Source organism: Octopus bimaculoides, chromosome 6, assembly GCF_046866305.1.
Source record: "Octopus bimaculoides isolate indiv1 chromosome 6, ASM4686630v1, whole genome shotgun sequence".
Lineage (NCBI taxonomy): Eukaryota > Metazoa > Mollusca > Cephalopoda > Octopoda > Octopodidae > Octopus > Octopus bimaculoides.
Window position 1 is genome coordinate 45342695 of NC_142933.1, and position 25000 is coordinate 45367694.

Below are 25000 nucleotides of genomic sequence, written 5' to 3' on the forward strand. Positions count from 1 at the left end.
CCAATATCTAAATACACGCATTCATTAGAAATGTGTTTGTTTATTTGTCTGGTTGTATGTGTGTGGTGTGTATGCGGTTGTGCATGTGTGATCATTTGTATGTTTGTCATTGTTATGGATAACATTCTCTGTGTCTGAGCATTGTGTGTATGTATGTTTGCACATGTGTGTGTGTGTGTGTGGAGGGGGTGGTTCTGTCTGTGCATGCTTGTCTGCAAGTTCTTTTTTCTTCTTTATCAGCAGCAAAAGCGACATATTTTTGTAAATGTGTTGGTATAATAATGAACAAAATTCTTCTCTTGAGAGATGTTTAGGGATCAGGACACACTTGAAATATTTTCAAGCATAAGGAGTTCTGTGCAAGATAACATAGACAGAAACATCTTATTGTGGCAATCTCTAGTTAAGCCTAAAATTAAGGAACACTCATAGAGAAAAAACAGACTTTTGATATTATATATAGTATACATAACCAATGCTGACATGAAAACTGATGATGATAATGATGATGGTGATGATAGTAATGATGGTGATGATGATGAGATGATGATGGTGGTGGTGGTGATGATACACACACAAAAAAAATATATGAAAGACACTTTTGAAAACACAGAGCATCATCTTATTAACAGTAAAGAGTAAAAGTTTGAAGGTGGTGAGCTGGCAGAATCATTAGCATGCTGGGCGAAATGCTTAGCGGTATTTCCTCTGCAGCTACGTTCTGAGTTTAAATTCGGCCGAGGTTGACTTTGCCTTTCATCCTTTCGGGGTCAATTAAATAAGTACCAGTTACGCACTGGGGTCGATGTAATCGACTTAATCCCTTTGTTTATCCTTGTTTGTCCCCTCTATGTTTAGCCCCTTGTGGGCAATAAAGAAATACGTAAAGAGTAAAAGTTGTTTAAGCCTAACCAAATCTTGCTTGCCAGTGATGAGTATCTCATCCTTTAAGTGTATCTAGGACTACATTACTGAATGGTTACTCCCATTTTTCTAATATGAGGTGCTATATGTGTTATTTAAGGAGATACAAGAAATAAGATGAGAAGAAAGCATTGTTTTCTGCATTCTAGAAATCAACAAAGCAACTTGGTTTCACATGGGAAATTTGACTGGCGACTGATGGTGCTACCACCTACAGTTATTTTTGGAATAAGAGAGGAGGAGAAAGAGAGTTTAATAAGAAATGAAAGGGAGGGTGAAGTTTCCCTTATTATTGTGAGAGGTTAAGACGGCAAGCTGATAGAATTGTTAGCATGCTGGGCAAAATGCTTGGAAGTATTTCACCCATCTTTACATTCTGAGTTCAAATTCCACTGAGATCAGCTTTGCCTTTTACTCTTTTAGGGTCGCTAAAATAAGTACTAGTTGTGTGCTGGGGTCAATGTAATCGACTATCCCCCACCCGTAAATTTCAGGTCTTGTGCCTGTAGTAGAAAGGATTATTTTGAGAGGTTTTTCTTTATATTATTATGTGTAAGAAAGCATATGAAATAACATTTCCATTAAATCCATTTTTTTTCTTTCATTTTGAGTGTCCTAGTAGCTGTAATAACATTTCAGTTTTTCATTTGTATCACTGATGTCCTAAAAGTCAGAAAACCATGATGTTACTTATTTCCCTTCCTTAGAAAAATGTAAGGTTTGTTCACTATGGAAGCAAGAAGTAACAGATGAAGTGGGAGAGAATGTGAAAGGAAGATTAGAAAGAAAAAAATGATTATATAGATCAGTGGTTCTCAACCAGGGCCTGTATGGCCCTTGGGAGTCCATATAAGATTTCATCATTAAAATTTATCTGCAATAAATTGGTTATAATCCTACAATACGCAAAATATTTTAACAATTTTTTTTATACAATTCCTAATAATATTTAATTTAATACAATTCCTAATAATATTTAATTTAATACAATTCCTAATAATATTTAATTTAATACAATTCCTAATAATATTTAATTCTAAAAATATGTTGTTGGCACTCTGTCGCTTATGACGTCGAGGATTCCAGTTGATCCAATCAACGGAACAGTCTGCTTGTGAAATTAACGTGCAAGTGGCTGAGCACTCCACAGACACGTGTACCCTTAATGTAGTTCTTGGGGAGATTCAACGTGACACAGAGTGTGACAAGGCTGACTCTTTGAATTACAGGCACAACAGAAACAAGAAGTAAGAGTGAGAGAAAGTTGTGGTGAAAGAGTACAGCAGGGTTCGCCACCATCCCCTGCCGGAGCCTCGTGGAGCTTTAGGTGTTTTCGCTCAATAAACACTCACAACGCCCGGTCTGGGAATCGAAACCACGATCCTATGACCATGAGTCCGCTGCCCTAACCACTGGGCCATTGCGCCTCCTCTAAAAATATAACATGATTTTTTTAAAACATCTAATGGCTTGTGGGGTGATCCATCCAAGTGAAATAGGAACCAAAAGGGTTTTAGGTAAAAAAAAAAAAAAATGATTGAGAAACACTGATATAGATGATAGAATTAGAAATTGGTAAACTCAGATTGGTAACAGACACACATATCTTTCATCTTTTACGTATTTCTGTTATTGGATTGCAGTCATGATGTGACACCACCTTGAAGGATTAACCAAAACAAATCAACCTCTGAGGTTATTTTTAAAGCCTGGTACTTATTCTAGCAGGCTCTTTTGCTGAACTGCTAAGTTATGGGAACATAAACAAAACAACACCAGTTGTCAAGCAGTAGTAGTGGACATACATAAAGGCTTCTTTCAGTTTCCATCTACGAAATCTGCTCACAAGACTTAGGTTGGCTTGGGGCTGTAGTAAAAGAATCTTGCTCAAGATGCCATGCAATGGGACTGAACATGGAACCACGTAGTAAGGAAGCAAATTTCTTACCATGTAATTATTCTTTTCATACATACAAATTCTTCCTGTTTTACACTTGCAATTATTTCTCTCCCTATCAACCCACACGCACACAACTGCTTCACTCTGTTTTTCACACGCACGCACGCACACACACACACACACACACACACACACACACACACACACACACACGTTAATAGAAATCTACAACTTCCTACACAAACATTCTGTATAATGATATAAAATCCCAAAGGTTTTCTAAACTGAAATCTTTCAGAGAAGCAGAAATATTGATAGACTTTATCACCAAAGGTAAAATACCAGTCAATGTAAATATATTCCTTGGGACACTTGGGACAATGGTCACTTAAAACAGGCTAGATATGACAGCTTAATGTCCTTCAAATCAATACCATTGTTTTAAAAAATAAGAGGAAACATAAGATAATGTGGTCTTTGGTATACTGTGGTGAAGAAATAAACTGGATGTTCATGGTGGAAATACTTCTGATCAAAGGCCTACTCCAAGAGATACCTAAGGTTAATCAAAAACACAAGTACCTACAACCTGTTAGAGTGTTGCATCCTTCAATCACTGCTTTAACGTTTATTTTACAAGAATAAAATCAATGAAGAAATGGTAAAAAAAGTGAGAAGAATGATATCTTGTGGAATGCTTTGTGTTCTCTTTTATTTATTACTTATTTTATCTATTACTTATTTATCTATTACTTTTATCTATTACTAATATATCTATTACTTATTTCAGTCATTGGACAGCAGCCATGAAGGGTTAGTCAAACAAATCAAACTCGGTACTTTTTTGCAAGTTTCATACTTATCTTATCAGTCTTTTTGCTGAAGTGTTAAGTTATGGGGATGTAAACAAACCAACACTAGTTGTCAAGCAATGTATGTAGTGGAGGGACACAAAGACACAAATACATACACATTTATATCTATATGTTTATGTATATATATATATATATATATATATATATTCGATGGGCTTCTACACAATCTCCATCAACGGAATTTACTTACAAGGCATTGGACAGCCTACGGTCATAGTAGAAGATACTTTCTCAAAGTACCACACATTGGGACTGAACCCAAAACCACAGAGTTACAAAGCAAGCTTCTTAGCTACACAATCATGCGTGCCCCATGTTGTGAAAGAATACTTCAGAAGATGATTCCATTCAATTTGACACCATGAATTTCATTGAGTCTATCTTAAAAAATATCACCATCATCATCGTCACCGTCACCGTCACCACCACCATCATCATCATCATCATCACCGCCACTGCCACCGCTACCGCCACCACCACCACCACTATCATCATCATTTAATGTCCATTTTCTATGCTGGCATCGGTTGGGCAGCTTGACAGGATCTGGCCAGTTGGAGAGTTGCCCAGGCTCCATTTGTCTGTTTGGCATGGTTTCTACAGCTGGATGTCCTTCTTAATACCAACCACTTTACAGAGTGTGTTAGGTGCTTTTTTATGTGACCAAGTAGTAGTTATTGTTGTCCGACCCTGGGTGAGCTTCAGTCCAGGAAACCTTTCTTCAAACACATTCCAGTTTTGACCATCTTACATCTAAGATTACATCACACATAAATAACTAGGGCGAAATATAAAGGAGATATGTTTCTCTTCGATACATGCAGGAACTTAATCCAATTTGTCCTTGTTTAAGGTGGTGGTCATGGTGGAATGTCTGTCACCATAGGTCTCCTGGATGAAGGTTGACTAGGGCTAAACAACAACAACCATAAATGCCATCATAAAGGAAGAGATAAAAAATATATAATTTACAATTAAAGAGAAAATTTATAACTTCATATCTGTTCATTTTAGTGTGTGTGTGTGTGTGTGTTTGTGTGTGCGTGTGTGTATGTGTATGGTGCATTTCTACTATCACTGTAAATAAAGAAATCATTATTGTTTACATCAAATAACTACTAGCATTTCTGCCATTATTAATACTACTATAAGCACTATTAATACTACAATTACTATGAATATTATCACTACTACTATTGCTACTACTAACAATAATAGTATTGTTGTTGTTCTTGCAACTGCTAAATCTAATACTTATCAATGACTTCAAACATTACATTGAAAGAAGAATTGAGAAAAATATGTTCAATGTTTCTTAGTATATTTACACATGCAGAATTTCACATGTCTTAAATAACAAACTTTATCTGTAATTAATATATCAGTATGTAGTTTATAATCTACACCTCTCTTCCAATAATACTAACTTAAACAGCTTATCTAAAGGATTAAAGTAGATTTAATTAACAATGATTTTCTCATCATTAAACTGTATCAAAATCAGTCTAAGGAAAAGGCTGAAGTTTTCACTCGTAATAGTTTTTTATAACAACATTTCATTGCATTATATTATCAAAATCTTTATCATCTCTCCAGTAAATTGGCTGAAGGAAATCAAATTAAAGAAGATAATGCTATTATTTTGCTTTTGTCTTTATCCATACACAAGTTTATTCACTTAATCAGTGACAGTGAAATAAGTACCTCTGTGCTCAATGCAGAATTAACTTTCAAATAATTCAATTAAGCATTTAATTTGTTACAATTTTTCTTTTTAAATTTACACTCAGTTATAACTGACCAGTATAGTTGATGTTAAGATACACAATGTCATTCATTAACAGATTTTTGCTCACCCCTTACATACATATACATACATACATACATACAAACATACATACATGTGTAATTCTAATTCCCATTAGTAATCTTTTTCTTTTACTTTTCTCCACTTCATCAACAAACCATCATGAATAATTATCTCTAAAGGGTGTCTTAATGCGAAAATAAAAATCAAGAGCATGTCTTAAGATTTTTATCCTTGTATTTACATAAGAAATGTAAGGAAAAAATAAAAAAAGGCAGAAGCATGGCTGTGTGGTAAGAAGTTTGCTGGTCCAATGAACATGGTACCAGGTTCAGTCCCACTAAATGGCGCTTTGGGCAAGTGTCTTCTACTATTGCCTTGAGTCAACCAAAGCCTTATGAGTGGATTTGGTAAATCCATCCTCAAAAAATAAGGGTAATAACAACCATAAAACAGAGAAAATATGTGAATGTAGAGATACTAATTCATGTCCACTGGCAGGATTGTTCCCTCTGCAAAATGTGGTATATAAATGCACTGTAATATCAGATAAATACCATGCTAGAACTTATATAAACTTCAAAAAGTGGTCTAGAACTCATTTAAATTCTTTTACTAATATTAAATATAAAAATTCAACAACTCTCGCCTACTATATACATTATCTAAGAGATAGTAATATTAATTTCAAAATATCGTGGTCTATAACAGTGAATTCCTTCTCCTATAATGCCGTTATGGATAAATGCAATTTGTGCATTAAGGAATCTTACATTATTCTTCGATTGTATAATTTGGGTATATTAAATAAATTTTCCGATATGATTCATTCATGTACTCACAAATTTCATTCAACCTTCATAAGGTTTCATAAATCAGGGTATGATGAATAGTAACTTTTGCATTCTAATTTCTCTTTTATCATACATTATTACCCAGAATACTTCATAATATATGATAATAACATATTTATAAGTTCTTTAAATTTCTGCTTTCCCATCATGCCTAACCAAGTCGTGTGTGTGTGTGTGTTTGTGCATGTATGTGTGTTTGAGTGTCTTTCAGTCTGTGTTTGTCCTCCCCCTACACCATTTGACAACCAATGTTGGTTTGTTTACATCCTTGTAATTTACTAATTTGGCAAAAGCAACTGACTTTAAAACAGACTTCAAAACAAGTACTTTAAAACAAAAACCAGACTTTAAAACAAGTACCAGTTTTGATGTTTTTCAAGCAAAACCCTTCAAGTCGGTGCTCTAGCATGGTCACAGTTCAACGTCTAAAACAAGTAAAAGTTAAAGATAACAGTCTGGATGAACGGATAAGTTACCTTTCCTTTAACTGTTTGCAGACAAAACACCAAAATATCACCACCTCAGTCAACTCAGCTGTAAACAGCACAAATAATGGGATTAGTCTGTGATATAAAACTTTCGGATAGATAACTGAATCAGGTTCAAATTCTCCCAATAATAATTGAGCATTAGTTGTTCTCTAGTTTTCTTTGAATAAACTGCTGCCAAGTAAATCAAGATGGTAGTCATAGAGTTTATTCCCTCTTCTGAGTTTTCTATCGGTTACTGTCTCCCAACATGAAACACAAAAACTGTGCAGGCTTCCACTTCAAATAAAAAAAAAAGCTACTCTTTACTTCAAGCCGTAACCAAGGCACAGAGAAGCAATTTAAATTTTCCATTAAAACAAGCAATGAGCAAAACACCCTGATTCCCCCATCTCTACCAATGCAACTCCAGGCAGCAGCAGCAGCAATACAACCACTACCACCACCACCACCACAACCACCACCATTGGCAGCAACCGTTCTGCAGATTCACCAGAGCAACTGGTGAGAACAAAGCCCTTTAGATCCCCTGTAGTCATGTCAGCTTTATGAATAACTAAAACACAAGCTTGAAGAACACCATTCCACTACTTTGGAACTGCAGAATCTCACTGATTTCTCCCTGGAGACATTTCACTTCTTTAATTATTTGGCAAATTTCCATATCAGAGGAATCTTTTCACAAACACTTTTCGGACAGAAATTCAAAGTTGATGGAATTGTATAATGATATTTCATTGTGATACAAACATCTTCAATTCATTCATAAGATTTATGTTATTATTATTACTACTACTACTACTACTACTACTGCCATCGCCACCACCACTGCTGCTGCTATTGCTTCTGCTACTGACATCATCATAATCATCATCTTAATATTCAACAATGATAAAGCTCTTTTTATATGCACAAACTTGATGGAAATAAAAACTTATTTTCATTTTTCCAGCAGTCAAGACTTACATTGTAATAATAATAATAATAATAATAATAATAATAATGATAGTAATAATAATAATAATAATGATAATAATAATAATAATAATAATGATAATAGTACAACTATTGCATACACCCAAGATATGGAAAGTTGTGCTTGGATGCACAGTGGAAGTATGTAATAAAAATAAGACTCCCGAATAGCAGAGACAACAATAATGTTTGGTAAGAGTTCTATGAAGAAGAAGAAAAAGAAGATGAAGAAAAAAATTGGTAATAGAAATAAATTAACTATAATACACAAAGATGGGCATGCCTAAATGTGTATATGTACATATGTATGGCAATATGAATATATATATATATATATATATATACACACACACACACATATATATATATTTGCTACCACTGATTCAGTTGATGCTTGTAGTCATTATTAATTACACCGATATCGTTAAAATCCTTTGGTTCCATGTCATTTTATTAGGTCCAGCATCAACTAAAGGTGAGAGAGAGATGTTTGCCAGGAAGAGATATTTCACAGCTGGGTGCTCTTGCTACTATCTACTATGGACCTTAGTTAGAACTTTTGCAACAATAGTGTAGAAATGTTGGAACGGTGTCAGCATGGATATTAGGCTGGCATGTTCTTTCTTACTACAATGCCGTTTATTGCTTCAGTATATTTTCCTGGTTTCTTTAAATGAGATGATAATACACACACGCGCCCACACACCACCTGAGAAGAGTTTGTATTTGTGTGTGTGTGTGTGAGTGTGTATGTATATTTGTGTGTGTGTGTGTGTGTGTGTGTGCACGTACATATATGCTTGTATGTGTGTGCACGTGCTTATTATATCAAAGGTTGACAGTCTACTCAGAGTTTCTCCCAAGTTTGAGCCGCTTGCACAAAGTAAAATATATTTTAATATGCATTTATGACAAGACAGATAGACAGACCTCTGTGTGTGTGTGTGTGTGTGTGTGTGTGTGTGTGTGTGCGCGCGTGTATGTATGTATGTATGTATGTATGTATATTAAGGCAGCAAGCTGGCAGAATTGTTAGTATGATGGGAAAAATGCTTAGCAGCATTTTGTCTGTCTTTACATTCTGAGTTCAAATTCTACTGGGATCAATTTTGCCTTTCATCCTTTCAGCATCGCTAAAATAAATAGCAGTTAAGTGCTGGGTTTAACATAATCAACTAATCTCCTTCCTCTGAAATTGTTGGCCATATGCCAAAATTTGAAATCTATATATGCATATATATGTATGTATGTATATATGTACGTATGTATTTCTCTCTCTCTCTCTCTCTCTCTCTCTCTCTATATATATATATATATATATATATATATATATATATATATATATATATATATATATATACACACATACATACATACATACACAATGGGCTTCCACACAGTTTCTGTCTGCCAAATCCACTCACAAGACATAGATCAGCTCGGGGCTTTAAAATGAAAAATAAATTTTAAAAAAAGACACTTGCCCAAGACACCACACAATGAGACTGAACTCAAAACCATCTGGTTGGTAAGCTAGCATCTTAACCACATAGCCTTGCTTGCTAATTTAAAGTGTACCCTGTGTTAAACAACAACAGTATTGATAGTTCATTTTATTATTCAGCTTTGTCTTTATTCTTAAATCCATACTTAGAAATTTCTGAAGCAGTCTTTCATAGATGACAGCAGATCAATTCTTCTCTCTCTCTATCTCTCTCTCTCTCACACACACACACCTATAAACACATACATATGCACCATATACACATTAGCTAATACATTGCTCATCCCTAGCCACACACCATCCAGTTCCAAGATGGCAGTCCACCAGTTTAACATTTGTAACCATTTTAGTTAAAACATGTCTAAAAATTGCAATTTCTTAAAAGCATTTGCAATTAGGAAACAGAATTTCATTAAGAAATGCCAAGTAAGTAGATCTGTAAAGTTTCAACATCAAAGAAAATGGAAATGATTCCAATCACAACACAAAACTTTCATGTTTTGATCTTCACTTATTATTTGTAGATTTTTAAACGAAAGTTACAAAGAAAAGAAAAAGGTTTCAAACATTATAGGAAAAACATGAAACATTAGAGAGAGAGCGCAATTGGACATTTCTTCACCACCACCAGCATCCTCATCATCCCCAGCATCACCCTTACTATCAGCATCACTGCCACAATCATTTATGGCCAAGATGATTTTTTCCTTCATTTTATGCTTGCTTTTCCATGTTAGCATGAATTAGACAAATATATTACTGAATGATTACTATACAGTAGCATATCCTACCTGTTGCTAACCCTTTTCAAGTAGGGGATCATGTATTTCACACATCTTTGAAAGTGTGATGTGAATGAATTTGTTGGTAGATGGAGTGGCAAATGTTAGCAAAACACAGAGATATATAATCACACATATAATATATATCCACATATAAACTAAAGCTAGAAATTTGGTTGCAAAGATTTTTTATTATAACATCATAATTACATGTTTCACTTGTGAATACCATACACTTGTGTATATTAGTATGCCATGCAATAATCCAGCTTGGATCTGCATACCAACTGATATTGATAGCCAACAATGGTTTACATTATTATTTTCTTCTGATGATCTGGTGACATAAGGTCATTATGCAACTGTCTATGTAACAATTATTGCATAGCATATTAGTATGGGGCAAGTGAAACATGTGTAAATATTATATGATTTATAATGTTATAATATAAAAAAAATGTAACTGTATCTCCAGCTTGATTCTGCTTTTGAATATACACTATGTAATCTACTCAAATTTATATAATACCAAATGAAATCTGAAGACAAATTATGTTTAATACCAAACTGGAAATTGAATTTACATGCATGTGCACATATACACCATTAACATTTTTTTGTTAAGATGTATTCCTCGAATTCTGAGCATTTCCTCACATCTGTGATGTAGGTATTATAAATTTTGTATCTATATAGAGTCTGACAAGCTGTCCACAAGGCTTTGCTTTGTGGATGCGAAACCTTGGGTAATTCTATGCCCAACATATAAAATTTTTGTTGTAATAATTACCGCTCTATTCTTTAGAGTGTGCTTCTTTCTGATGTATGTTCTTTTATTAACTGACTATATATATATACATATATATTGGGTCATCTCATAAATAATGCAGTTTTTTTATACTTCTTTTATTTTTCAAAATTAAGATAAACAGAGGTCTTTTTTAATCTAAACTATACTTTCCTTCATTTTCTACAATGCTTTTCCATCTATCTCATAGATATGTAAGGCCCCTCTTCCAAAATTCACTTGCCTGTGATGAAAAATACTCCTCCAGTACTCTTCTGACCTCATCTACATAATTCATATTGTTTCCATCCAAATGATTTTGAAGACTATGGAATAAATGATAATCAGATGGGGCAATGCCTGGCAAATATGGTGGATGGGGCATCGTTTCCCATTGAAACTGCTCTAGCCTTTGGAATGTCATCCTCACTGTATGTGGCTAAGCATTATCCTGATGGAAGAACACTTTTCGTCTTGAAACCAAACATGGTCATTTTCCTTCATTTTTCTTCTGATTTTAGCCACTCAAGCTGCTTGCAATAGATCTTTGTTATTGCTTGGTTTAGGTTTAAAAGTTCAGAGTGGACTAAACCTTTCATATCCCACCAAACAGAAAGCAACACCTTACATGCCAGTGTTTCATCTTTCCCTACTCACTGTCATCAGCACTTGACATTTTTATAGAGAACCCATTTCTTGTTACAAGTCACTATTCGGTCCAAAAAAAGGTTCATTCATGAGATGTAGCTGAAAAGAAGAGCACACATTCACTCTCTGCATGTGATTAGACTCAGAAAGTTTGTGAGGAACACATTGACTTAATTTGCTGACTTTTCTGATGGCATGCAGGTGTCCATTAATGGTTGAATGACCAAATCCAAGCTTCTCTGCTAGTTCCTCAACAGTTATGATGGGATTTTGTTCCACCAGGGTTTGCAGGACATCTTTGTTGAGCTCTACAAATTTTCCAGGACAAGGCTCATCTTCTAGGCTGTAGTTTCCAGCTTGGAATTTCTGTAACCACTGTTGGCACTGACTTACATTTATTGTTAGATCCCCATATATTGCATTAATATTCCTTGCACTTCCTATTGTGTTGTTGTCTTTATTGAACTCATAAAGCAAAATATGCCGAATATGCTCCTTTGTTACTTCCATTATAGCTTTGAAAAAATAACTGTTAAAATCGAACTACACTCTTCAAAACTTGCACTAACAATAAGGACAAGGTAAAATTACTACCTGTTTTTATAGCAAGTTGATGCAGGTAGTTTATCCTGTCCCCGCAAACTCTGACTTTTAGTTCATGCAATTGAAAAAACTGCATTATTTATGGGATGACCCAATATATATATATATATATATGTATATATGTATGTACAGAGAGCGAAACTGACAGACAGACAGAAGCTTGAGTAAGAAGATAATTTTTTTTATAACTCCTAGAGTATAACTACCACTTTTTTTAATGATGTTGGAAGCATCAAAAGTGAATTAAAATCTATTAAGATTTGAATTCAGGTCATAGAAAGGATAAATAAATATACTGAAATATTTGAGTACTTTCCCATTTGTGCCACCTGACCATATTTCAATGAAAACAATTTCATAAACTCTGAATATTTGTGAGAGAACAAAATTAACGAAAAACATGGAAATAAAGTAGAGTAAAATTACTGTTCAGCTCTTCTTGATCTAATCTTATTCCACCTGTCTTCCTACCATATCAATAAAAACCCGACTATAATTTTACCAATATTCACTCCAAGAACACTTCTGTGAAGTAGCACACAGTTTTCTCTAACATAAGATGATGGCATTTCAACATTAATTAAACACAAAGAAATCAAAATTGATTCCAAATCCTTCAGGCTAAAAGTTCTCCTGCTCATATTCAGAAAATGGAGAAGGGAAAGCTATAATTGGAGGAGTAGATAGAAGGAAGAGAAAAAGGAGGAGGTAGCAATTGAACTGACATAATTAACTAGATTTTAATTTAATATCTCAAGACTCCCCGTTGTGGTTCAAGAGGGGTTAGGGATGAAGTGGATGCAGTGGGGTATTGATAATGGATTGACTTATTGAGACGTATATTGGCATCATTGTATATATACCAACAGTTTCTGATAAATATCAACTGAGAATAATACACTGATAGGGTGAAATAATTTGCACCTCTTCATCTATTTCTATTACAATATATCTGTTTGTCTATCTTTTCTATCCACACACACACACACACACACACACACACACACACACAAATACATATATTTATATGTTGCAAAACATCATCTGGTCACATAATGTCATAGAAAAATGAATGTGTGTATACATACACACAGATAGACAGGCAGGCAGACAGACAGATAAAGAGAGGGACATACATACATACATACATACATACATACATACATTCATACATACATACACATAGACACACACACACACACATAGACAGGCAAACATGTTATCATAATCATTTAGCATCTGCTTTTCATGAGTTAGGTAACTCATCACAGTCCATATCATTTCTTACTAGAATCTACTGCTCCTAAAGACTGGTGCTTAAATGAGTTATTTGGTTTGGTTTCTACTGCCAGATGCTTTCCCTATCACCAATCGCTTTGCAGAGTGTACTGGATGTATCAATACTAGAGAAATTGAATAGCTATCAGCAAGGTGGGATTAAAAAGAAACTCACAATCTTACACTTTCTCCACTCATTTGCCAATTACACCACACTGTATATTGGGTGCGCTTTTGTGGCACCAACCTCAGAGAGGTGACCTTGTACATCATTCACTTGTTGAGGTGATGCAGCTGGTTTCATTGTAGCACTAGCACAGTAGGTGGATGCCTTGTACACAGTAAACACATTCGTTAGTTCCATCTAGTGTCAACTGCAAAAGATAACCAGAGCTGTTGACATGCTTTAACACACTGAGTGATCTTTGTAAGCAAAAGGTTTATTAAATGATGTTGCTTGTTTCTAGGTCTCTGCATAAAATATGTCCAGGTTGTTTGTTGTTTGAGAAATTTGGAGAATATTATTACCTCAGGTTGGCAGTAGGATGGGCATCTGGCTACAGAAAATCTCGGCCTCAACACACTCTTGTCTGACTCATGCAAGCATGCAAAAATAGACATCAAAACGATAATGACAAATACATGTATATACATACATATATGTGTGTGTGTGTGTGTGTATGTGTGTGTGTGTATTCATTAATATTTGCACTCTACAAAAGGTGTGAGCTAGAAGCAGCATTTGAACCTGCTCATTTTGAAAGATAAAGGGTAGCAACAGGAAAGACATCTATCTGTAAAATACTGCTTTAATAATATATTCAACTAACTCATGTTACTATAGAAAAATAGATGTAAAGTAAATGAATGAATATATGTATATATATGCATATACATATAATATATATGTGTGCAATACATATATGTACATGTATGTGTATATATAATATATATATGGATATATAAGCATGTATGCATATACATACAATACACACACACACACACACACATATATTTTTGTTATTATGCAAAAGTGTTGTAAGTCCAAAACGTTGCTTTCTCAGAAAATGGAAAAAATAGTTTCACCATTCCATAGCAAAACCATTGTAACACTTTGGCAATTTTTGATATCTTGGCATCCGAAGTAGCTGAAGATACGATAGTTTGACCAAAAGAACTGGCTATTGCAATCAAAAATAAATATTGAAAAAAATGCACTTGGCCAAATGACATATGACAGTTTAACATAATAGCAATGATATACGTATGTACACACGCACAAATACATGTATAAATACGTATGAGCATGTGTGTGTTTACGTATGTATACATGTATGTATATGTATATGCGTATCTGTTTATTTTATTAGGTAATAGGCGTAGATGTATAGCTATGTGTATGAGTCTATTTCTATTTATGCATGTGTATATATAAATAGATACATATGTGTATATGGAGACATGCACACATATGTGTATATTTGTATATGCGTGGGTACGTATGTGCATATGTATAAATGTGGACATATGAGTGTATATATATGTGTGTGTGTGTGTATATATATATACAAATACACACATATATATATATATATATGTATATATATATATATATATATATATATATATATGTGTGTGTGTGTGTGTGTGTGTGTGTGTGTATCTATATGCATGTATGTGTGTGTTTGTGTATATGTATTTATGTATGCATGTACGTTCTCACACATTTATAAGTATATGTTGTCCAAACCACTATCCGGCAGCGTCCAATTCTCTAACGGTTTTTTTCAAATGAATCAAGTCATAACCTTATCCATCTATTGTTTTCATAATCGGTCATAATGTCTTACGGTTAAGATGATTCCCATGCTTTCCCCGATGAGAAGGTTACAATTTTAATATCAAAGATCCCTATGGATCACACAGGTTGTAATCCTTTGAAACATACGTAGGAATAAAGTATGCAATTATAACATGCGTTTTCTCCATTCCTTAAATTTTTAAATATACTCAAATAACCAAAATTTCAAGGAGTTCCTGCCTTAAAAACAGGAACTAAACCACAGTTATTTTGTGTTCTTTGCTACATTGGTTTCTATTAACCCATTTATTCTATCCGAAGAATTTTTATTCATTAAGATAGAAGAAATACACATAATTATATACTTTTGTTATTTACACCACCTGTCCTCGTCTGTTGTTATTTTTTGTATATTCTCCTATATATATATATATATATATATATATATATATGCACAGGTATGCCTGTGTGGTTAAGAAGTTTACTTTCCAGACATATTGCTTCCAGGTTCAGTTCGATTGCATGATACACTTGACATATGTCATTTCCTGTAGTTCCAAAGCCTAGTGAAATGGATTTGGTAGACAGAAACTATAAATCAAGCTCGTCGTGCATGTGTGTGTGTGTGTGTGTGTGTGAGCACCCCTAACATCACGGAAATTCCTGAAAATGTTGCTATAACAATGGATTTTGTAAAGTGAACCTTATTTTCCATCGGCCTCCCACGCTGCTAGAAGTTAATATAGATATTAACACACACATACACATGCTTTGTAAAAACTTCGAAATGACATAATGAATCTGATATGTGTGTGTGTGTGTGTGTGTGTGTGTGTGTGTGTGTGTGTGTGTATATATATAAGTTCAGAGAGATTAATATTCTTACTTCTATCAAAATTATAAGTTCTTTTTCTGCTGCACTAATTAGTTAAAGTCTCATTAAGAAATCATTAAAGAACTTAATTAGAATGATAATGATCAACTTTGGTTCATTTCCCCTCTCACATTTGTACATTAGGATTTCTGTATTTATGATTTATGTGTTGCAGTTATGTTACTGGTGGTAGTGGTGTTAGTGTGTGAGGTGGTATTGTTGGTGGTGGGGGTGTTAGTGGCAGGTGTGATATGATGGTGGTGGTATTGGTGGTAATAGTGCTGCTAGTAGTAGTATTGGTGGTAATAGTGCTGCTAGTAGTGGTATTGTGGTGTTGGTGGTGATGATGATGTATTATATGCATGTTATAAAATGCAGAAATGACAATTTTCATATCGTCATCAAACGAAATTTAACACATACTCCTAAAGAATGTCATTGAACATTATGAAGCTTATATCAAACATTATAAATAGCTAACCCCTTCTTCTCTATCTAAAATTAGTAAATAACTAAAACTAATAAATGAACCCTTAAATTTCTCTTGTGAAAGTGTAGGGCCTAGTGGTTAGAATGTTGCACTCTTAATCCCAAGACCATCGCTTCAATTCCCAAACTGGGCAATGTATTGTGTTCTTGAGCAAAACACTTCATTTTACATTTCTCCAGTTCACTCAGCTGTTTATGGGTAATCCTGTGATGGACTGGAATCTTATTCAAGGGCAATGTTGTGATCTTGGTTACTTATATGCCATGGAAAATGTTTAACTGGCTACATGAGTCTTCAGATACAAGACAGAAATGTCACAGTAATCCCCTTATCTAGTTGTCTTTTGTCTGAATCTTGCAGCATCTCGTTCATCATATTTTTAGAAATTCTTTAATTGTTAGCCAACACAACATGACAATAGATCTACATATAAATCTATATTTTCCAATAATTTGGTGAATAGCTTCACTGAAAACATGGCTTATTTCTGTTCAAATAATCTGTAACCTTTAATCATTTCTGAATTCTATTTTCAATTAAATATACTACCTGTGTGTTTCGTTACATTTCAAAATAATCAAGAATTTGGGAAGATTAAGCAAAATCATCATCCATCATTCATCATCATCATTTAATGTCTGTTTTCCATGCTGGCATGAATTGGATGGTTTGACATGAACCAACAAGCCACAGGACTGCACCGTGCTTTAATATCTGTTTTTGCATGGTTTCTATGTTGTAATGCCCTTCTTAATAGAAACCACTTTACAGAGTGTACAGGGTGCTGTTTAGGTGGCACCAACACTAGTGACATCACCAGGTAACTTGCAAGGTAAGACCCTTTTACTTAGATAGGAGTAATGTTGATGGAAGTGGCTTTATGCCAGGTGATGAGAAAGGTTAAAGTATGATAGTAGAACAGGAACAGGTGTTTTGCTGATGATGTTTAGAACAAGCCATAAACACTTACATGAAATTATCTTAGAAAGAATACGGTTATTTTTGCTGTGCTTGAGAAGACACATCAAGCTTTGTGAAATTGTAGCTGTGGCTAGTGACACATATGAGGCACACATGCCAGTGACACAGGTAAGGTACCTATGCTGGGGACATGAGTGAGGCATCTGTGCCAGTAACATGTATGAAATACCTGTGCTAGTGACATGGGTGAGGCACACATGCCAGTGTCACAGGTGAGGTACTCACGCTGGTGACATGTATGAGGTACCTGTGCCAGTGACATGTGGGAAGCACCCATGGTGGTGACACATGTGAGGCACCTATGCTAATGGCACATGTGAGGTAACTGTGCTGGTGACACAAGTGAAGGACTCATGCTGGTGTCACAGGTGAGGTACCTGCACTGGCAACACATGTGAGGTCGCACATGTGAAGCAGCTGTGCTGGTGACATGTGTGAGGCACCTATGCTGGTGACACATGTGAAGCACTCATGCCGGTGACATGTAAAAGGCACTCACAACACTCTGTGGAGTGGTTGGCATTAGGAAGAGAATCCAGCTGTAGAAATCAAGCCAAAACAGACTGAAGCTTGGTGCAGCTCTCTGGTTTACCAGTTCTAGTCAAACCATCTAACCCATACCAGCATGGAAAATGAATGCTAAATGATGGAGATGATAATGATATCTGAAGGGAGATTATCGAAAAGGGTTAAATTTCATGTATAAAATTATTTGAAGGAAATTTAAATAACTCAATGGATAAAATTTAATTAGCAGCAAACTACTAAACAAAGACAAAAATAAAGTAAATTTAATTATGTTGTAATACAAGAACTATATGTAAATATTTGCTTGATAAATCTATTTCAACAATCCATAAAATTGCAAATTAAAGTGTGATAATCAAAAAAACCTGTTAGCCTTGTACATAGAATACTAACATACAACCAACATACTATATGGTTATGCAGCCACAATCTTACACATACAATAGTCAAACAGTAATAAGGCACCTGATTTGGAGACATGAAATATTCTAGTGATGTAAAGTTCTGTAAAGTGGTAATAATTGTTATTGAGGCTTTGTTTTTCTTTACTTTACTGAATCTAGAGAAAGGGTCAGATCCATGACCTCTACAAGCCTTCTGGGACCAATGTGGTTAATATCATTAATGTTTCATTTAAGTTGTTTCCCCATGCAATCATGTGGTTTGGGGGTTTAGACCCACTATGCAATACCTTGGACAAAAGTGTCTTCTATTATAGCTCCAAGCCAACCTATACTTTGTGACTGAATTTGGTAGATGGAAACTGTGTGGTAGCCTGTCATATAAACACACACACACATATATGTATGTATACATATGTATAGGGGCAGGGTGTAGTTGTGTGGTAAGAAGCTTGCTTCCCAACAACATTGTTCTGGGTATGGTCCCACTGCATGGCACCTTGGGCAAGTGTCTTCTGCTACATTCTCAGGCCAATCAAAGCCTTGTGAGTGGATTTGGTAGATGGAAACTGAAAGAGGTCTGCTGTACATATATATGTATATGTATTCATATGTGTGTGTGTGTGTGTCTGTATTTGTCTTCCATCCCTATTGCTTGACAACTGATGCTAGTGTGTAAATGTACCTGTAACTTAGCAGTTTGGCTAAAGAGACTAATAGAATAAGTACCAGGCTTACAAAGAATAAGTTCTGAGGTCGATTTCTTTGACTGAAATGCTTTAAGGCAGTATTCTAGCATGGCCACAGTCAAATGACTGAAACAAGTAAAATAATAAAAGAATGTATATGTATGTATACACACATACGTATACACACACACACATGTATGTATGTATTATATGTGACCATGTTCTGTTGTCAAAAGCAGGATACGCGAATCATATGAAGTCACATGAAAATTGTAACGCCCAGGTAGGTAATGATCTTGGACACCAACTGCCTCTTACAACTTGTTTCATATGTTAAAAAACTTGTAAGACAATGTCTGGACTTAAAAGACATACACTAATTTACAAAAACCTTCCTTCAGAATCAGATTCCAAACTTAACTAATAACTGTCACTTGTGTTTTAAATCCTGTCAATCAGCAGCTGGTCTTAAAAGTCATCTAAGGGCTCATCAACGGAGTAGTGATTGTGCTGTGTGATGGAGTGTGGTGTGTGTGTTGATGGGACGGCTATCATCTGTTGAGATGAAGCAATCATCAGGTATGTATACATGTATATATATATATATATATATCAAAAATAATAATATATGTGCTTCTTGTCCACATAGTTTCAGGTTCAATCTCACAGCATGGCACCTTGGACAAGTATTTTCTATTGTAGCCTAGAGTTGACTAATGCCTTGTGAGAGAATTTTGAAGGCAAAATCTGAACGAAGCTTGTGTGTGTGTGTGTGTGTGTGTGTGTGTGTGCGTGTGCGTGCGTGCGCACGCACGTCTGTGTGTGCGCACACACGTGCATGTGTGTTGCCTTGTCTAGACATTGTATGACAGTTATAAATGATAGTCACTGTCATACAAGCAACGTCATTAATTTCCAATATTCTGTAGAAACATGTCTGGCAATGAGGAAATATTACCTTGTATGGAAACAGATAAGGGCTGGTAAGAGGAATGGCATTTGGTTGTAGAAAATCTGCCACAGTAAACTCCATCCAGTCCATGCAAGCATTGATGAGAGGACATTAAACTGATGAGGAAGATGATGATGATGATGATGATCGCTAATATTTTAGACATATAGGCATAAAGATGGTTGAGTGGTAAGAAGCTTGTTTCCTAACAGCATAATTCTGAGTTCAGCCTCAGCCCAGCCGAAGCTTTGTAAGTGGATTTGGTAGATGGAAACTGGAAGAAACCATCATACAACTACATATATGTGTATGTGTATCTTTGTGCTTGTGTTTGTTCCTCACCAGTGCTGGTGTGTTTACAGCCCTGTAACCTAGCAGTTCGGCAAAAGAGATCAATAGAGTAAGTACCAGATCAATAGAGTAAGAAAATAAATACTGGGGTCAATTCATTCAACTAAAACAGATCTTTCAAGATAGTGACCCAGCACGGCTGCAGTCTAATGACTGAAATGAGTAAAAGAGTAAAAACATATTAAAGTCAGAAAGCTTCCTGAAACTGTGTTAGCTAAACGATTGATTATATTTAAAGAAGAGAGATAAGTTTTGTCATGTGAATACCTTTCTACAATTAAGCTGACTGTCATGTGATGGTGTGTGATAGCATTTCTCTCCTCAGTCACGCACATAGAACATTTTTAGCTTTGTTCTTTGCTGTCATAGACTTACCTACTTACTGACCGAAGGTCAAGTCTGAGATAATGGGAGATACCCTTCCTCCCAACCCTCAACCCATACATGACTTATCTTTGAGAATACTACTTCACGGCTTAAGGCAGCAAGCTGGCAGAATGATCACCATACTAGAACAATTGCTTAGTGGCATTTCTTCCAACTTGACATTCTGAGTTCAAATTCTGCTGAGTTTGATTTTGCCTTTCGTCCCTTTCAGGAGTTGATATAATAAGTACCAGCTGAGCACTGAGGTCAATATAACTAACATAACTCCTTCCAAAATTCTTGGCCTTGTGCCAAAATTTGAAATCAAGTTTTGATATCATTGTTATTTTCTCTCAAAGAATGTCTTGAATCTACAGAAAGTGATACAGAGATGGGGTTCCAATATTATAACATCATTCTTGATGTGAAACCATATTCTAAAAGGGAGGAGAAGATCTTTCTACAAGACTTGTTCATCATCTTCATGGTTATGTTCTCACCAGAAGTTTCAGATCTCATTTCAATTCCAGCTGAGGATATTCTCTAATTCACACCAAATTGCAACACTAAATTTCAAAAGAGATAACCACAACAATACTCAAACACTAACACACACACACACGCACACACACAGATAGGGCCCTCTCATACACATTTGCTTACACATACATACAAACACTTAGATACAGACTAACAATACAAACTGTTCAGTAAGCACTGTTGATATTTTACATTCGTTTTAGTTTAAAATATCAGTTCTTGCAATAATACCAATGGCTAATTAGTACATTTGTGTATATGCATGCATACATACATACACAAACAAATACACCACCATCCACTTCACATGCATGCACACCAATGCATGTGCAATGCTAGCATCAGCATACTTTTGCTTCTACTGTAAAAGAAAAATCCTTCAATTTATACATTCTATGTTGTTTTGTGTTTGAGAGAGAGGAGAGAGAGAGAGAGAGAGTGTGAGAGAGAGAGAGAGAGAGAGAGTGTGAGAGAGAGAGAGAGAGAGAGAGAGAGAGAAAGAGAAAGAGAGACAGACAGACAGACAGACAGGTGAAAAACACAAGAAAGTGAGTAAAGAAAAGTGTTTTTGAACATTGGTGCTGCCAATACCAAAACGCTAAGAATCAAAATTTAGTGACAGAACGAAATCAGAAGAAAAGAAAATTGAAAACTCAGCAGACATCATGAAATAAACCTAAATTCACTTAAAACAGCTTGTGATCAAAATTCTGATATTTCTTACATTTATGTGTATGTGTGGGTGTATGCACATTGTCCTGTATGTGTTCACATATGTGCTTTCACATGTATATGTATTCGTATATGAGTATGAATGTATGTATGTATTTATGTGTGTGTATATATATATATATATATATATATATATATATATATATATATGTGTGTGTGTGTGTGTGTGTGTGTATGTGTGTATGTGTTTACGTATGTACGTATAGATTTAAGTGTGTATGTGTATTTGTATATCTGTATGTGTAAGTGTATGTTTACTCATATCAATACTTCTGTTTGCCATCCATCATCTATATATATCGTGAATCATATGATCTGAGTGTTTGACATAGAATTTCTGTCATTACAGAAAAATAAGAGATGAAAAAAATCTAACTTAAAACAACTTTGGACTACTCTATTTGAAAATCAGATGAACAAACACAAATATGTTTATATTGTAAAATGTAGAAATATTGTAGTTGTGCCTATTATGTAAGCATTTCTAGGTAGATATTGTCTGAAGAATATAGTGAGGTGTAGTTTCTACTCTAAAGAATTCTTCTTAAATTTGTAGATATATGTACGGTAGAACAAATATAGGATATCGTAGCATTTATTGGGAATCACATTAAACATGCTTGTCCTAACTCCTATCAGACAAATTTTCTGTGACTTGTACTAAAAATATTTGACAGCCTTTCAAATATGTTTTTTGGGTTTCGTAAAGAACAATGCCAAATGCCCAAACCTCTTGTTGTTTGGATAAAATAAGAAAATAAAAGGAAAGAATTGGTACAGACAAAAATAGTAATAAGTAATAACAGCCAGAGTATTTAGTGAAATGGCATTTACAAATGAAATGACAATGCAACACAAACCAAGAACTCAAGTGTAGTTTTTGGCCTGAGACCCATAATTCTGAAAATAATTGCTCATTTCATAAAAGCCTTCAAAATTAATACTGAATGCTGTTTGATGTTGATGAGCAACAATATAATTAGCAAAATACAAAGGAGGTTTAAAAAAAAGATGATATTTTATCAACACTTTATAGTTAATAGTTTGAAGTTTACACAAAAACAAAAATTACAACAGAAGCCAATTATTACAAATATGAGAGAACCTTTTACATTTTAATCAGCCACATAAGATCTATTTATTCCTTGCAAATATTCAACTTTTCTCTTTTTTTTTTTGTAGTTTATTTTTGAGGTTATATTTGTTTTTGATGTTGCTCCACTTAATTTTAATTCACAACAGTTAATTAGCCAACAATATTGATTTACAATAGATAAATCATACTTGAGATTTTAATTCAACAATATGAATTAGTGAACAAACACATCACCAGTGATCAAGTTCTTTGGATGTCTTCCACTAATTTCATTGTATTTGATGATATTTGATTCAGATTATCTCAGTCTCCAAGAGTTGTTGTAAGCTGGTCAATAGAACACTGGAGTTTTGTTGAAAATGTATCCCATATTTTGATATACTACACTATGTACATGGCAAAGACATTTGATTTCTAGTGATGTAACATACGTTACTGTATGTAAATAGAGAGCATGAGGAATAGGTATAACCAATAATTGTTTTGGTGTTTTGTGATGCTGGAATCAACATATCATCAACCAATCTCAATAAAGTCACTTACTGTGACTATTCAAACTGGTAAATTTACCCATTTACAAAAATTGTAGTTGATCAGCATAGACCAATCAAAACAAGTTGTTTGACTTACCTGCTGTTCACTGTCCTTGGCTTTTTCATCTGCAGCAATAGCTCTTTCCTCCAAGGCTCTCATCTGTAAAATTAAGAACATAACAAATTAAACTCAGAGCTAGTTTAATACCTAATTATAATAGTCTTTTTTTTTCTCCCTAATAAAACATGCATAAAATGAAACACTAAAATGCTCATAAACACAAAATAATCAGCTCCTACATTTTTTAAGTGCACAATTTCTCAACTTTTGCAAAAGTTTGTCAATGCTTATGTTTCTAATATTCCTCAGAAAAAAAAATAATTAGACTATAAACCAAGATTTAAAGAATTTTCATTGCCATACATTTCACTGAGTATTCTTTCTAGCTATCTTCAGTTGTTTTATGATTGTGTGGTCATGAAGATTGCTTTTAAACCATGTGATCTTGGGTTCAGCTATACTGTGCAAGACCTTAGGCAAGTATTCTACTACAGTCCAAAACCTTGGGAGTGGAGGAGTGGAGTTTTGCTAGATGGAAACTGAAAGATACCTGTCATATGTGTGTGTGTGTGTGTGTGTGTATGATGAGGATGTATATACATACAAACATATATATATATATATATATATATATATATATATAGGCTATAGGCTATATCATGCACAGGCCACACCACAACACTAAGACAGAACTATTTCACCACAACTGGTCCTGCTATCTTTTACATCATGCTAAAATACATAAGAGATGAAAGAGATCTTATAACATTTAAACAGTTCCTGGACAAATATCCCCAACAAATTCCAGATAATCCACCTACACCTGGATATATCTCTGCAAACAATAACTCTTTTTTACTCAAATGGGCTATGATATCCAAAATAATGAGTAATATAAAACATCACTAAATGTCTTTCCCAGATGGTGCAATTAAGTTAGCCATGGCCTGGACTAATCCTGACTGAAACTTTTCTAAGTATTGTACGTATATACACACACACATGCAGACATATCTATATGTGTATACACACACACACACATACACACATGCACATGCATATGTGTGTGAGGTGTACTCATGTTTACATATTAAGTGATGGTTGTAAATGAATATTATCCTTATATAGATGAGTAAAGGTGGTGAGCTGGCAGAATCATTAACACACTGGGCAAAATGCT

At 34.6% G+C, this 25000-nt stretch overlaps 1 protein-coding gene across 7 annotated transcripts in view; it reads right to left on the reverse strand.

The window, feature by feature from the left end:
- The window catches only part of LOC106873829 (pleckstrin homology domain-containing family H member 2), a 719935-nt gene that overhangs the window by 517449 nt on the left and 177486 nt on the right, over nt 1–25000 (reverse strand). For all 7 annotated transcript variants that reach the window (XM_089353814.1, XM_089353811.1, XM_089353808.1 and 4 more), the window contains one exon: nt 23857–23919. In XM_089353814.1, the coding sequence (XP_089209940.1) occupies nt 23857–23919 (63 nt within the window). The remainder of the gene's footprint in view (nt 1–23856; nt 23920–25000) is intronic.